At 31.4% G+C, this 16,763-nt stretch overlaps 2 protein-coding genes across 2 annotated transcripts; one reads left to right on the top strand and one right to left on the bottom strand.

Moving 5' to 3' along the window:
* Positions 1-374: 374 nt before the first annotated feature.
* On the bottom strand, positions 375-9,962 carry LOC143083294 (uncharacterized). The gene is made up of 3 exons (XM_076259562.1): positions 9,292-9,962; positions 7,935-8,334; positions 375-1,243 (listed from the first exon to the last, which is right to left on the bottom strand). Exons 1-3 carry the CDS (start codon positions 9,395-9,397, stop codon positions 1,195-1,197), a joined length of 555 nt encoding a protein of 184 aa, XP_076115677.1. The 5' UTR covers positions 9,398-9,962; the 3' UTR covers positions 375-1,194.
* A 256-nt stretch (positions 9,963-10,218) lies between these two features.
* On the top strand, positions 10,219-16,376 carry LOC143083284 (DNA excision repair protein ERCC-8-like). Its single transcript, XM_076259557.1, has 5 exons — positions 10,219-10,555; positions 12,160-12,385; positions 12,986-13,203; positions 13,975-14,075; positions 15,012-16,376. The coding sequence occupies exons 1-5, from the start codon at positions 10,383-10,385 to the stop codon at positions 15,515-15,517; spliced, it is 1,224 nt and encodes a 407-aa protein (XP_076115672.1). The 5' UTR covers positions 10,219-10,382; the 3' UTR covers positions 15,518-16,376.
* The last annotated feature ends 387 nt before the right edge of the window (positions 16,377-16,763 follow it).

Here is a 16,763-nt window from a genome sequence, read left to right as displayed (position 1 = left end):
AATATGAAAAGGATATTTTTTACTGAACATTGCGTTGACCATCTGACCATGTCTTAGTTTTTTCGTGTTAGTAGAAAATATTTTTAACATTATAATGCTTCATATTTACCTACTGATTTATCTACTGATAGGATTTGTATCTGAAAAAAAATCCTCAAGTGTCAAGGTGTGCTCGTATTTGAAGAGATTTTTTACTGAATATTGCGATAAACACGTTGTTTGTTGATGTGTTAACACTTTGTTTTTTGTTCTTTTTTTTTATATAAGTATGGCAGTCAGTTCGTTTTCCGTTTGAATTGTTTTACTGGTCATTATAGCTGACTATGAGGTATGGGTGGGTTTTGCTCATGGTTGAAGGTACGATTACCTATAGTTGTTCATTTCTGTGTCATTTTGGTCTCTAGTGAAGAGTTGTCTCATAAGCAATCAGACGAGATCTTCTTTTTATATGTCTTATTTCGTATATTTTATGTATATAATGAATGCATTTCTAATAGTTTTGAAACCATAAAGCACATGCATGTATAAAGCAAATTGCAAAAGATTTATATATTTTTTTATTAGATACTATAATCAATAACAGATAAGAATAACAATACATTAAATAATTTGATTTATCTGAATCAAATTCATTTCATATAACTGTTCATCTCAAAAAGTTTACATGTTCAATAAATGTTCAATACTGTTCAATCACATAATTAACCACTGAGCGGTTTTCATTCAGACAACGAAATGTCTTTTAATCCGCAGACGGACCGTTCAACAAACCACACATTCGGACAAGTTGATTTGCGGTTAAATCCCCGTCTCTATACTGGTCCCACAACTGGAAATACTTGGCTTGTAGAAACTTGGAAGTAGATCGCTGTTGACGTGTCAACTTACACTCTGAAACCATCTTCAGCTGATTGGGTAAAAGTTCGGCTTCTTCTTTCAGTTTTGGAAGCAGTAAGTAGAAGGGCTTCTTTTCTTCTGATGATTTCTTGTTGATGCGGCGATGCCACCCCTCTACATCGTTGTTTGTACGTGTCGGCTGGCTGAAGACTGTCCAAGATTCCACGGGCCAAACGGTACTCTTGATCCACGTGTCTTCTACATACGTAACAAGACGCTGAAGTGGGTCGGTCTGAAGGTCTTTCAGGCGCCTGAAAGCTGGTCTGATGTGGTCTGCTGGCAGGAAAGGCAACGCCATCAGCTTGCGGACATACTTAAAAATACAGTCTTGCTGACGGTAGGCTGGCTGGAAAAAAAAATAGACATATAAAATATGTACATAAACTGATGAACATGTTTGTATTATCATTTTACGTTATAATCAGTCTATATAAGTATGAACTATAATTTAAAATGTCTTTCTTTCATCCATTAATTTATATTTTACTTAATTATAAGGCCAACCTTAAAAATATGTTTGTTTGCAGTTTTCCGACTGTACCTTCAGACTGAAGGGTCGGGAGGTAGGAAAAATATTTTATTTTATCAGCCAAAATACAGTTTAAAAAAGCAGTTACACTAAACCAAGTTTCTTGTGAAGAAAAAAAACCATTTTAAAACAACAAACACTGGACATGCTGAAAACCAACATCAAATGAACAGGCATTTTCAGATAAAAAACTTTTTAACCAAAACTGAAACTTTAACATAGTGTCATTATCCAATTTATGACATAAAATATGGTATAATTATTAAATACTGGAACACTTATAAACAAGGAATGTCATTATGACTAGAACTGTTTTAAAGAAATATATTCAGACATGTATGCTTCTTGACTAGAATGTTTTCATGAGTAGAGTATTTTCATCAGAAAAATGTAGATATTAAAGATTTATAAGACAATGTATTAAAGAGTGTATTTTTAATAAAAAAAAAAAAAAAATAACCATTGAATCTTTATGATCTTCCTCAATTGAAAAAAAAGTATTAAGACATTCGACTGTGTTCATATTTCTAACAATATTTAATTATATGTGATAAGGTTATATTTTTGCCAGGCTTTAATGAAAACCAAAGAAATCTAAAGTTTGGGGTGAAATCCATAGCACCCCATTAAAAGTAAATGATCTGTACTGAAATGTTTTTAATGCATAAAAAAAATTGGCAGCATAGCTCCTAAGGACATGTTTTAATTGAATTCACACAGGCCACACAGTTTGGGTATATTTAATATTGTAAGAAAGAGAATAATTGCAATGAGTGGGCCAGCCCCCCTTATCCTAAAGGAGCATACTCATTGCAATCGAAGATAGATTTAATATAGAGAGAGTATATTTATTTTTCAAGCTAACCATTCATTTTCTCTACATCTTTGTGTAGTTAGGGTTGCTTCTTATTGATTTGGCATGATCTATATCCATTAACATTTCAAATGAGCCCTTCCTCCGTACAGGCGTGTTTACAGATATCCATGAAGATTTAAGTCACGGAGGAGTGGTTTCATCTTTGTCGTCTTCACAACGATTTGTAGAAAATATGCCATACTTCAAGCTGCTGTCGAATTATTTAACCACTGAAATTGGTTCCATAAAGTCAGGCTCCACAGATTCTGTACCCGATTTGTTTGAGACAGAATGGTTATCGTGTCAGTTATGAATATCCGCTGCATCATCATCAATGATATCATCACACATCATTACATGTGCCTGAATCTGTATAAACAGTTTACTAATAAACTTTTTTGTTTGTTATTTGTCTTAAAATTGACACGAGACGATAGCGTAAAGTACTCCTCCGTGACTTCATGGATACCTGTAAACAATTTCCATGTGCTTTATCATTAAATGGTCACATGAACGCTTGACGGGAAGCTAAGAAAAACCGAACTTGAAATGCGTAATTGACCCAGACTTTAAATCATTTCCGTAAAGGACCCAAAGTTCCGGATCGCGTCAATAGAAGTAATAAAAAAAATTTCTTCAAATTTAAAGCAATAAAATTTTCACAGTCGGGAGGATTTTCAAGGGTCGGTCGGTAAACTGCAAACAAACAATATTTTAATTTAAGCCTAACCTATCGTAGTTCATTATTTCGAATCTTATACCGGGACTATTATACTTGTGGATATTTTTTAATGCAGCATTAGTTATAATCATTGATTAATAGTTGTAGCTCGGTGCCCGTTATGACATTCTTGTGACTCTGCTTGTTTATCGATATTTTATTTATATATATAAGGAAATGATCTTATAAGTTCAATATAATAATATGTACCTGCAAACCAAGAAACTGGACATGTCTAAACACAGCCTGTGTGAAGTGGAAAAGACAACCGTTGATCATCATGCCTGGAAACACCTCCTTCAGGGCCTGCCACACACCACTCTCAAAGTCAGCTACGAACCCACGGACTGCACTCTGTGGTAGAAGATCTTTCAGAGCTTGGAAGACCTGAAAGTTGAAAAATTTATTTAGTACAATGATCATGATAATACTAATAATTTAATAATAATTATCATAATTATAATATAAAAATAATATAATAATAATTTTCATAGAAATCATATTAAAATAATATTATAATAATTATCATAATTATAATATGAAAATAATATAATAATAATTTTCATAGAAATTATATTAAAATAATATTATAATAATTTTCATAGAAATTATTTTAAAATAATATTATAATAATTTTCATAGTAATAACTTAAAAAATAATATTATAATAATTTTCATAGTAATAACTTAAAAAATAATATGATAATAATTATCCAACTAATATGACCAGTAATGATGATGCTTGATAAATTAATAAAATTATATATTAAAAGGAAAAGAAAAATAATGATTTCACTTACTGGTATGTAATCAATCTTGCATCGTCTGGACATGACAATAAATGCAAGAGGCACACTCTTTGTACAGTTGTTTGCTGTTATGAAGGCGTGGATGGATAGTAGTTGATAGAATGGTGCAGCAACGATCTTGAAGGTACCATCTATAAACCAACGCTGGGCTTTCTCTAAAACTGTCAGCTGGGCAGTAGTTGCGAATAGCAGGTGTCTCTTGGAGTCGACATGGATGTCACGTTGCAGAAAGCCAGGTGGGATAAAGTCAAGATCCAACTAAAAATTAAGAAAATAGTTTTATATATACATTACATTATCAATTCATATTTTTAAACCATATTTCTATTTTAATTAGTATTTAAAAATTGATCTACGGTGTGAGATTTGTCTCATTGGTGATTATAACCTTCTTATGTTTATGTTATTCTAGACTTCATTCGGTACATGTAATTTTAATCAACCGATTGTATTTGCATATAAATACTACATGTGATATTTAGCTAACATACAATTACAGTTTAACTTATTTCATCATTACATTCACATAATCAAGGTATGTATAAAGTATAAATTCTTACCTCAAATTCAAGATCATGTGGTTCATCTGGACGTGGTTTCTGTTTGGTTCTCTGAACAACACGAACAAGATTTGACTGCTTGACTCTGCTACCTGCTGGTTGGGATGGGTCTGAATGTTGGAGGATAGCTGTCTCTACAATAGCACATGCAGACCTGAAGACATCTTGGCGAGCCTGAGATTTCGCCTGAAATATGAAGAAATAATGTAAAAATGATATACACAAGTACTAATTAATGAAAATAATAGAATAGATAAAAAAAAAAAAACGAAAGTTAATTATAATCTGTTTTTAATGAAAAATATATCCATTTTGACACTTGTCTTGCGAACATCAACATATTTTTGGTTGATCTAAGGAATAGCTGTCTCGTCTGAGTCAGAGTGGTGTTTGCTTAACGTCCAGTGGCAAATATTTCATTCATGTTCAGGACAACTGTCTCATTCATAATCCGATTCTATGTATTGTATTAGCATTGTGTATGATGGAAGGAAAGTAAAATAGAAATACCTGAGCTGTAATCTTGACTGCTGTAACAGTACCAGGGTTTGCAGTATGACAGTGGGATTTACGACCAGCAGTAAAGTTGTCACCTTTCTGTAAGACAGTAGCAGAACAACTGGTTGTCTTGTTGCGAACTGAACACCACCAGGTTGTTGAATCACCTTTCTGTTTCTGAAATGAATAATGAAAGCTTTATTAAATATATAAAAATTAGTTATTGTCATTTTCATACATATGTAAAAAATAAAAATCTCATCAACAATTATTTGATGAGTAAAAATAGCATTACAAATATCTGATCATACAGGACAAATATATATATATATATAATATACATGCTTATCTAGTTTGAATTGTTTTACATTGTCTTATCGGGGCATGCTGGCTATGTGAAGGCCGTACGGTTACCTATAGTTGTTAATGTTTATGTCATTTTGGTCTTTTGTGGATAGTTGTCTCATTGGCAATAATACCAAATCAGATAATTATCTACACAATATAGAACGGTCTATATTTACTTATCTATTTTTTAAAAATTATTTTACATAATTTTACAACAGAATATTTACTATAAAACCTACCTTTACTGTGTAAGTATATCCATCTACGTCAACCAGCTTACGCTTTCCTCGCTGAGAAGCACCATCTACAACTGAGTATGTTGGCTGATCAATAGCATCTGTAAGTTGATCTGGTAAGGGGTCATCTTGAATAGAACTGAAATAAACAATATTTATTTACAAATATGCATACTGGCTTATGTACTGGCTTCCGAAGCTGCACAAAAAACCTTACAAATATAGATTTATTTCATCTTCCAGCCATTGTTCAACTACTAAATTGTCTGTTTTACTTACTAGCAAACTTGGTACAATAAAAAACCTGATAATAAATTCTTCAAATAAGGCCTTTGAAAATAGTGGAATTAATTACTTTTGGAGTGTCAAAAACTCGTTGGAAGTACTTGATAAATTGCATGCATATATTGGTGATTTTGAATCTGTTCAAAGTTTTGATTTTTCTACCCTATATACCACTTTGCCTCATATTCTTATTAAGAAAAAATTCACATCCCTAATTAACTGGGCATTTAAAAAGTCGGAATGCGAGTACATATGTTCAAACTCTTTTAGATCATTTTTTAGTAGCAATAAACAAAAGAACTATGTCAATTGGACATGCTTTGATACTATTCATGCACTTGAATTTTTACTTGATAACATTTTTGTTCGCTTTGGAGATTCCGTATATCGTCAAGTTATTGGAATTCCAATGGGGACTAACTGTGCACCACTTATTGCGGACCTGTTTTTGTATTGTTATGAGTTACAATTTATGACTAAAATTAGCAAAGACCCATCAAAACAACATTTGATACAAAAATTTAACAATACTTTTAGATATTTGGATGATATATTGGCTCTAAATAATGACGACTTTAGTATGTATACTAAAGAAATTTATCCTGTAGAACTTACTTTAAATAAAGCTAATGATAACAATGACCACTGCCCTTTCCTCGATCTTGATATCTATATCATAAACGGGAAGCTTAATACAAAAATTTATGATAAAAGAGATGATTTTTCATTTCCTATTGTTAATTATCCATTTTTAGATGGTGACGTTCCCTTGTCACCATCTTATGGTGTTTACATATCTCAACTTGTACGATTCACTCGTGTATGTAACAATGTATTAGATTTTAGCGAGAGAAATTTATGTATTACTGAAAAATTATTACACCAGGGTTTTCGATATCACAAACTGGTCAAAACATTTACTAAATTTTATCACCGGTATAAGGAAATAATTCGTAAATATAACTCAACATGCAGACATCTTATACGTTCAGGTATTTCACATCCAAAATTTTATGGAAATATTCTTTATAAAGCACAAAAATGTCAGTATTCTCCTCAGAAACTAACAAAACCTTTAAATAGACTTATTAAAAGGGGATATAGTTACGATACTGTTGTCAGGTCATTAAAGATTGCATATTTTGGATTTAACATTGATTCACTGATAGGGTCTTTGCATCGGAACTAAACACATTTATTTCTTTAAAAAAAAAAAAAAAAAAAAAAAAAAACAGTTGTTGGCATGACACGGGTTATGTTCTTCTCATATATTTTATGATAGTATGATACTAAACCCCTAACGGGAGGGATTGTACCTGATATTCATATGATGAAGACATAATCTTTCAATCAGTTTAATTGAGGTCTGGAGCTGGCATGTCAGTTAACTGCTAGTAGTCTGTTGTTATTTATGTATTATTGTCATTTTATTTATTTTCTTTTGTTACATCTTTTGACATCAGACTCGGACTTCTCTTGAACTGAATTTTAATGTGCGTATTGTTATTCTTTTACTTTTCTACATTGGCTAGAGGTATAGGGGGAGGGTTGAGATCTCATAAACATGTTTAACCCCGCCGCAATTTTGCGCCTGTCCCAAGTCAGGAGCCTCTGGCCTTTGTTAGTCTTGTATGATTTAAATTTTAGTTTCTTGTGTATAATTCGGAGTTTAGTATGACGTCCATTATCACTGTACTATTATGCATATTTTAGGGGCCAGCTGAAGGACACCTACGGGTGCGGGAATTCTCGCTACATTGAAGACCCATTGGTTGCCTTCGGCTGTTGTTTGCTCTATGGTCGGGTGGTTGTCGCTTTGACATATTCACCATTTCCTTTCTCAATTTTATACTATTTTGCATCAATTCAATCGAAAATCTTCTTCAACATATATAATAACAAGTAACAATTGCAATCCGTTTAAAAACAAAATCTATTTTGTATTTTATACAAGAAAACTAAAACTACTTATTAATATTCATATACTTGCAGTTAAGAATTAAAATACTATGCGGTATTGCTCATTGTTGAAGCCTTACGGTGACTTGTAGTTCAAATGTGTAGAGTTGTCTCATTGGCAATCATACGGGATCCCAATCATACTACATCTTTTTTATAAATATATATCTTATAGCGTAGATTTGTTTTAATGAAACCCAAGCCTTCTGATTGTTAAAATATTTATGAATACTTACGTTTCTGTAATAATATCTGGTTCAGCAAAGGTACGTTGTGTGATGTCGAACGACTGGTCAAGGTTGTTGAGATGAATAGTTGTGTCTTCTTCGTCGGATACGGTGAACGATGAGTTGTTGAGTTGGACGATAGTTGACTGGTCATATACCTCGGACGTGTCGGGTAGGTGGACATCCAAAGTTGACTGGTTTGGAGAATGACTTTCCTCATGGGTGCTAACAGTAGACTGTTCTAGAGAAAAACTGGCCTCATGGACACCATCAGTAGAATAGCGTGTACTTTCAAAGTCTGGTAGCTGAGGGATGCTGGATTCTTCTGCTGGCAAACCACATTCTTTGCAATAGAAGTCTATCTCTTCTTCCTGTTGTACTAGCTGATTATACAACTCTTTAGAAATGCCTGTAAGAAATAAAATGTATTGGTTTAATTTTTTATAAATTTATTTCATAATTTTATTTCATAATTTTATTTCATAATTTTATTTCATAATTCAATTTTACTAACAATTCTATGCTTAATTACTGTGCCATTGAATTGAATAGAAAAAAAGGACTTTGTGGCAAATAAATCAAGATTTTTTATAGAAAATCCACAGCCTTTAAACATAAACCTTAATACACAAATTATTTATTGCAGTTCGCGTGCCGGTGATTAATTGATCATTGATCATTGTTTCACACCTGAAGCATGTCGATTACCAGTTAATCGGCCCTTATTCACACACGAAGCATGCCATTAATTAACCGTTATCAAAACAACTTCACACCTGATCTAATCTTTCTGCATGTACGTTTGCACTATATTTTAAAATGTATATTTCATCACAATACTACTATCATTTATATACGTATTGACCTCAATTATTATAAAAGTTAAAATAAAAATTAAGCCAATATTTAGAAGAATTACGAGTGCATATTAAAAAAAACACTAGTATCACTAATATTTACACACACATTGTAAGACATTTTTACAAGGCTTTGTTGCTATTAATAATAGTAATAAGGGTCCTACAAATACAGCTTTTTGAAATATATACTCGTATTGGCCCCAAACATGGACCAAATAACAGGATTAGGGGAAAATATTATTGAGATACACAATTTATATATCGAAAGTCTGCATGGAACATGTGGAATACAACATAATACTTTTTTCTGTTATATATTTGACTACATAAAAGGATATATATATAATCACAATTATACTTCAATTTTAAAAAAGATAAAAGATATGATAACATTTAGGAAAGGGCCCTTGTTTATTTGCAAATACACAGCACAATTACGATGGTTAAAGAATGTTTAAGGTAGTGGGCTTAATTTCTACAAACAAGTAAAACATAAATCAACTTACCAGTTTCACATAGACGATGCTGCCAGTTGTCACATGTGTCACATTGAAGAGCATCTTGTCGAATCGTAACAGTCTTCTTGCATACATTACAACGTGGACGAACCATGATTGCAATTGAAGATGATCATACATTTCACCATAGTTTATATATTTTTTCTCTAAGCTTGGTTTTTACAACGTTTAAGCCATGCATTTTCTTTTCGGTGAGGATGGTGATTGTTTAAGTATAACTCAACGGCCTTTGATGTTCATAGTGCCGCACTTATACCGATTTTTTGTTTTCATTTACTTCTCTCTGTTTATTTTACTTTTAACAAATCCATTCTATTTTTGTAGGTATGTTATCCACTAATGACCACTGATTAGCATATTGTGTACTCATAATTATTTTAATGTGCATATCAAATAAATTGCCGTGCAAACAATTTCAAACAATCAATTCTAAGGAATACTAATGATTATAACGATTAGCATTTTATAAGCTTATTTAAAACAATTATGATTGAATTTTATTAACAATGAAAGTTGTTTTTTTATTTGTATTTTGCTATATAATGATATACGAAAGAAAGTTACAATAACTATGCATATAAACTTGATAAATAATATCAAATAAAACATGGTTACGAGTTGGTAAAAATAGGTTACGAGTTGGTTGAGTACGACTTGCCGAAAGTACGAGTTGTCGTGTACCCGTGTCAAACGTTACCGGGTAAAACATTTATTCATACTTTTTTTAATAAAAACATTATATAACTATAATTTTAAATCTAATATATTTTTCTGAAATTTCAAACTATAGTCAAAACAACAATTTCAGTCGAAAAGGTGAATATTATTACTAGCTATAAGTTACAGACTGAAACAGTTCAAACTACCTAAAACTCAGGGTCGGGGTATTAATTCATAACTTATGACAAAGTATTGAATGTAAACAAAATGCACTGTCAACGAAATCATAAGAAATCATGATCAGGAAACAGTTAGGGTCATGTTTTCTGTTAGCGTTTACAAGAACTGTCTGATGATGAGAAACTTTAGAAAAAATAAAGCAGTGAACGGATCCCAGTGAACTACTGAAATTTAAAAAAATGTTGAAATTTCTGTTTGAAAGAGAGCAAGGTTTACTTGATCCACTGAACTTGAGAAGAGCTGAATCAACAAGAAGGACATTTGCCTTAGAATTAAGTAGACATAGAGATGTAGAAATGACCAGTCAGGGCGCTGTTAATTCCATAGATATTGATTTGATAGAATCAAGATAGTAAGTGTTAAAAACATTTACTAATTTCCATTTACGATTTACTAGTCCGAGTCTCCGAGATAACTCTGAGTTCAACAGCTGTTTTTCCAGACAAGCTGAGAGGTCCCACAGCCCCAGCTTGTCTAGCAAAATAGCTGTTGGACGTCAGCATAATTCGGACTAATGATTTACCAGCTGTTAGCTTTCATTTCGATCTGGCCCCAAATCGATCCCGCCCCATATATTTAAAGTTGATCCGATCCCAATTTAAAAAGTACATGAGAAAGTGATAATTATAATAGCAGATTAGAAATAAATATTATCTAACATGAATTATTGTACATGAAGTACTAGTGCATAAACATGTAGTCCAAATAATTATGATGTCTGGGAAGGCAATGCGGCTATTTCAATTCTATATGCAAGTTATGTACATGTACAAAATGTAGCTATAGGAAGGCATCCCAGAAAAAATTAAAATAGCCTTGCCAGATTGTAAGGTGTCCCAGAAAAAGAAAAAATAGCCTTGCCAGACGTCATAATTATTTCAGACTAATACAAAAATGTACATTGTAATAAACATGATAAAAATTTCTGAATTTTATAATAATCTAAAAAATTGGACGGTAAAACAGATTATACACTGATATATATATGTGACTAATATTTTCACATTGAATTTTTATTTATTAGATAAAACATTTGTTGGAATATTTATATGAAGATTTCATTTTTTTTATAGAATATTTGAATTCAAATCAATTTATCAAATTATCACCTTAAATTAGTATGGATGACTATAAACAATAAATCCATTTGGGGATCCATGGATCAATCTGGGGCCAGAACTACATTCAGTAATATTTAAAGTCAAAGTGTTCTGAATAGACTATTTTTTATACGATAACATTTGGACTGCCAATTCAAGTATACAATTTTTTTAAAAGGTTATGCAGTATTTTGTGGTAGGACATTTGGTTAAGTAAGTTAGAACAACTGAAAGAAGAAAAATCAAACTTATATTAGCTGAAATTGTGTAAAGACAAAATATTTTGAAACATCTGTTTGCATTAAAAATATCGCTGAAAGTAAGTCAACATGATATTTTTTGTTGTGATGCAAGAAATTCTCTTCTGACACAACCTACATTCATGACAATATATATTGACACACTGACACATATTCAATATTCTCAGAAAAATATATGAATGATCAACTTAGATTCTACATTTGATCAAAATTGGACATCATAATTTATTACATGTAAGAATGTAAAATATAAAAATTATTGAGATTCCAATGATCAGAACTACAAAAATGTACATGTATGAGGTTTTTCTTTCTGAAGCATATGCATACATTAATTACATTTACATGTTAGATTGATTCCAGTCAGGCCAATGCCTCGTGCAAATAGGATTTTTTCCTAGAATTCCTGCAAAAAATAAAATTTTTAGAGTGAGTGTTGAGCAATGACAAATAACGCTAAAATTTTTTTTTTACACGAAGCATTAGATGAAATTTATTAAACAGATAACTTGAAGGAAACTGATGAGCACATCAATGGATTTTTTTTGCTTTAAAGATTTTCCCAAACTGAAATGATTTCTCTTTGTTTTTTTCAGTCTTTTATCAGGATTTTCTGATGGTACAGCAGCTATTCATGACATAGTGAATCAGACAGGGAATGTAAAATACACCTGTAAAGTGGTGTGTAAAATAGACAGACATAATCGTTATAAACACAAGACAAGTATACAGTCAGTATGTTGGTACCCACTAGATACTGGAATCTTTACAACCAGTGGAACAGACAAACTTCTCAAAGTCTGGGACACAAATAATCTGATAGTAAGTATAAACATGATAAATGAAAATTACAAGACATTGAAGCTTATTAGGAACTGAATCTTCTGACATGTACATGTACAATGTTTGCACACTTTGAAAATTTTATTTATTGTCAAAGACTCAATGTTTGAAAATCAAAATTGAAAATCAAATTCTTTCAAACATTCTTATGATTATTGTTCAGTACTAAACATGCTAAACGAATTAATCTATTATGTCTACAGAGACTCATATTCAATAAATAACCATGAATATTTGTATGACAATACATGTTACAGTGTATCATGTATTTTTTTACTTGTAGAACTAAATGACATGAGATCCTATTTGACATGTAGAAGTTTGTTTTTTAATTGATGGGAGATAACTCATGAAACCAAATATTCTGACTTCCATTAAAACAAAAAAAACAAACCTGTCTTGTTTATATCAGAGCTCTGACTGATATTGATCAACAAATCATGTTACTCTATTTGATGATTAATATATATATAAAACTATAGTGCTTGTGATGTTAATTATCTCTCTTTTTGTTTCAACCAGTGAATGCATGTTGTGTTGGTTTGTAATTTATGAATATCACCCTTTTTTTTGTTTCAGCCAGTGGATGAATATGAGTTCAGTGGAATTGTATATCAACATGACCTCTCCCCTGTTGCCACAAAACATTGCCTTATAGCAGTTGGTTGTCAGAGTTCAAGGCTGAAGCTGGTTGATTTAAAATCAGGGGCAAGTTCACACATGTTAAAAGGTCACCAAAGTTCTATATACTGTGTTAAATGGTCTCCGAAAGATGAATTTATCTTAGCCTCTGGTGGGTAAGTGAGTAAACAATGTTTAGAGAATTTTTCTCCTTGGGAGTTCAGTTTTTTTGTGATTAAAATTAATAGAATAGAATTTTTGTATATATCTGTATTAAAATAGATATAAGAAGATATGGTATGAGTTCCAATGAGACAACTCTCCATCCCAGTCACAATTTTTAAAAGAAAAACCATTATAGGTGAAAGTACGGTCTTCAACACAGAGCTTCAAGATGCATGTATATATAGTTCAGGAAAAAGTTTGATATTTGGCTGTTTTATCATTAGCTGCTTCCATTACAACATAAAGATTAACATACACATAATTTAATTGAATTCATTGGCAGATCCAGGGGGGGAGGTTCCAGGGGTTGGAACCCCCCTTTTTTTGGCCGATCAATGCATTTGAATGGGGACATATAGTTGGAACCCCCCCTTTGTCCTGGGTTAAGAACCCCCCCCTTTTTAAAATGGCTGGATCCGCCCCTGGAATACAGATAATTCAACTGTAGAAATGTCTATTAACAAATTACAAAGAAGTGTATAAATCATTTAAATCATTTATTCTTTTTGCAGAAAATTTTGCAAAATAAAAAAGGACATAATTAATATAAGAAGAGAAGCATTAGTCCATCCACACGTTGTATGTACATTGATGTATGAAGAAGGTAAATTATTCAAGTCATACATCATGTACATTTAAAAAAAAAAACACTAAATTGAAATCAACAGTATGCATCTGTGTAACATTATTTATATGACCAGCAATTTCTATCTTATTTTCAGAGCTGATAATCGTGTATTATTATGGGATGTGAGAAGTGCTAAAGGTGCTATGAAGGTGTTAGATCAGTATAATGGTAAAGAACCATCAGATAATACTACTGGTTAGTAAATATAAAAGTGGAAAAAATCTAGTTCAGCCTATCATTTGTACAAAGCAGGGTTCAAAATTTCAAAAAGAAAGTAAGCAAATCATATAACATTTTTATGCTACAACTATGACATTTAGTCAATGTTTTGTATGTTTTAAATGAATTGTTTTATTTTGATTTACAATTCACAATGCAATTAGAATCTCGAATTTTCATGAATGTAACATTCTATTGGGAAATAAAATATTTTTTTGGAATGCCTGGCAAAATAATTGTCTTTAAATTAATTTATCCTTGATTTTATATTATTAAGCATTTGTTGTAGTATTGAAGACGTTAGTTAAGATTCTATCAATCATAAGTGTTTTATTTAGTGCTGAGTTATTAATGACAATTTTATACCGTTGATTTTTTTAATCTAGATGTTTTTTCTTTATTACTTTTCTCAATGTCAACATACTTCTTTCATTGTTGAATACTATATTTATTAATTTGATATAATATTCTGCGTCAGATAGAAATTGACCTTATGCAAATGTACGTAAATATGTACATATATTAAACGCTGATTGATTTCACAAACATTCATATAGGAAATACAATGAAATAAAAGATGAAGTTTGTTCCGTATTGTAGCATTCGATTAACAATTCAATATGCAAACAGTCATAGACTTTCTGTTTAATTTTTTTTCAAACCCGAAATAGGTTAAAAGATGTATAGATAGTACTGTGCACTTTTTCAGCCTCCTGCTTCCCGGACAGTTGGTTTAAATGTAAACGGGAATCCACAGTTTGCATCCTGGGCAACTGAGGAAATTGTAAACAGGAAATATTTGGAATAAACAAGTATCAATTAAAAAAAAAAAAAAATAAAAGATGTATAGATGTTGATTAGGATAAGGTTGATTTCTATATGATGCAGCTCATATATTATCTTAAATTTTAGGTAACACAGCACATCATGGTGCCATAAATGGACTTACATTTACATCAGATGGTCTACATCTTATTTCCTATGGTACAGATAACTGTATCAGACTATGGGATGCTAACTCAGGGAAAAATTGTCTCATAAACTATGGAAACGTTCCAAATGATACGAAAAAACTAGTGCAATTGAGTGTCAGTAATGGATGTTCACCAGACGTCTTATTCATTCCAAACCGATCAAATATTGACATGTTCGACGTTTATTCCGGTGAAAAAATTGACAGGTTAAAAGGTCATTACAATTCTGTGAACTGTTGTAAATTTCATTCTCCTACGCAAGATGTTTACAGTGGTGGTAATGACAGAAATATATTGATATGGACACCAGATACAGACTCATCATATGACGACCACTTAAAAACTCAAAGTGAATTACATGTGAAAGAGAACTCTGCTGATGAAGTACGGTCAGCCAGACCTACTGTTATGATTGACACTTGGAGTAGCGATGAAGATGATTAAATTTTATTTTTGATGTTGTATAATCTTTGACAAGTGTAAGTTTGTTGATGGTGTGAAAACGATGAGATAGCTAAAAATATGTTAAAGGAATATTCAGATGCATAATATAGTCGAGAAAAAAAAATGTGCCCTAAACTGCCATTGCAAAACCATCAAAGGACAAATAACAGTATACAAAACTCAATACTAAGCAACACAAACCCCACCATAAACCTGAAGGTGATCTTAAATGCTCTGGAGGGGTTAGAAAACCCTTAATCCCATCTGACATCTGTCTTGTTACTACTTTACATTTACACTGAATGTAATGCTATATTATATATTATAGATCACTGTAGATGAGACTTAAATAAAATATTGAATTGAATACAATAAGTTACAAATGTACATCAAGCATGTTAAGAGATCAAGCATTACACAATATCTGAATTTGGTAAATTGACTCTTATCTTAATAAGCCTAATACATCATCAAATTAACTAACCATTGGTCATGTAAATTTTCTAACCCAAAGACTGAAATTTTGTAATTGAAACACTTTTTTTTTAATCTGAGATAAGAGTAGTTTGTTGACGATGTGACATAGGTATTACTTTATGGCAATGTAATGGTGCAAACAAATGGTGTAAACCATTGATTTTCTTGATAAGGTTGATATATTTCACTTTGAAAAAATGTTTAAAAAAAAACATTCTTTTTCATTGGATGATTCATCATTTTATGTGTTACTTGATCTTAATTTTTATGCTTTTAAAATTGATTATGCAATATATGTGTACTTGTATGAATTATTTATAAGTAGACATTGTTATTTCTGAAATAAAAAATGCAGCAATTTTACTGAATTTGTTAAACTCAAGATTGTTGTCATTGATTTACTTACTAGTATTCTTGAGCACTCATAGCCAAATTAAGGGAGTTGAAGCAATATAATGGTATTTGTAGCAGAAATAGGATATTTAACAAAACCACCTACACTCAACTCTGAGAAGAAAGTGGCTGGTCAGTATAGTTGATTGTTATCATTTCTGTAACTAGATAATACCCTTTACTCTAACCTGATATTATATAGGAAGTCATTTACAGGTATAAAACTGTTTGAATGGACCAACTCTATTCCTGCCTCTTTGAACTGAATAGGTCATTCTGCACACATGAACTATATAAAATGATCTTAGAATTTTCTACATGTAAATGTACATGTATATCTAATTATAAATATTATCTAATGCTATCTAGAGTAGAT

Source organism: Mytilus galloprovincialis, chromosome 1 (assembly GCF_965363235.1).
Source record: "Mytilus galloprovincialis chromosome 1, xbMytGall1.hap1.1, whole genome shotgun sequence".
Classification (NCBI taxonomy): Eukaryota; Metazoa; Mollusca; class Bivalvia; order Mytilida; family Mytilidae; genus Mytilus; species Mytilus galloprovincialis.
Note: the sequence above shows the minus strand (reverse complement) of the source record. Positions and strands in the feature narration are given on the sequence as shown.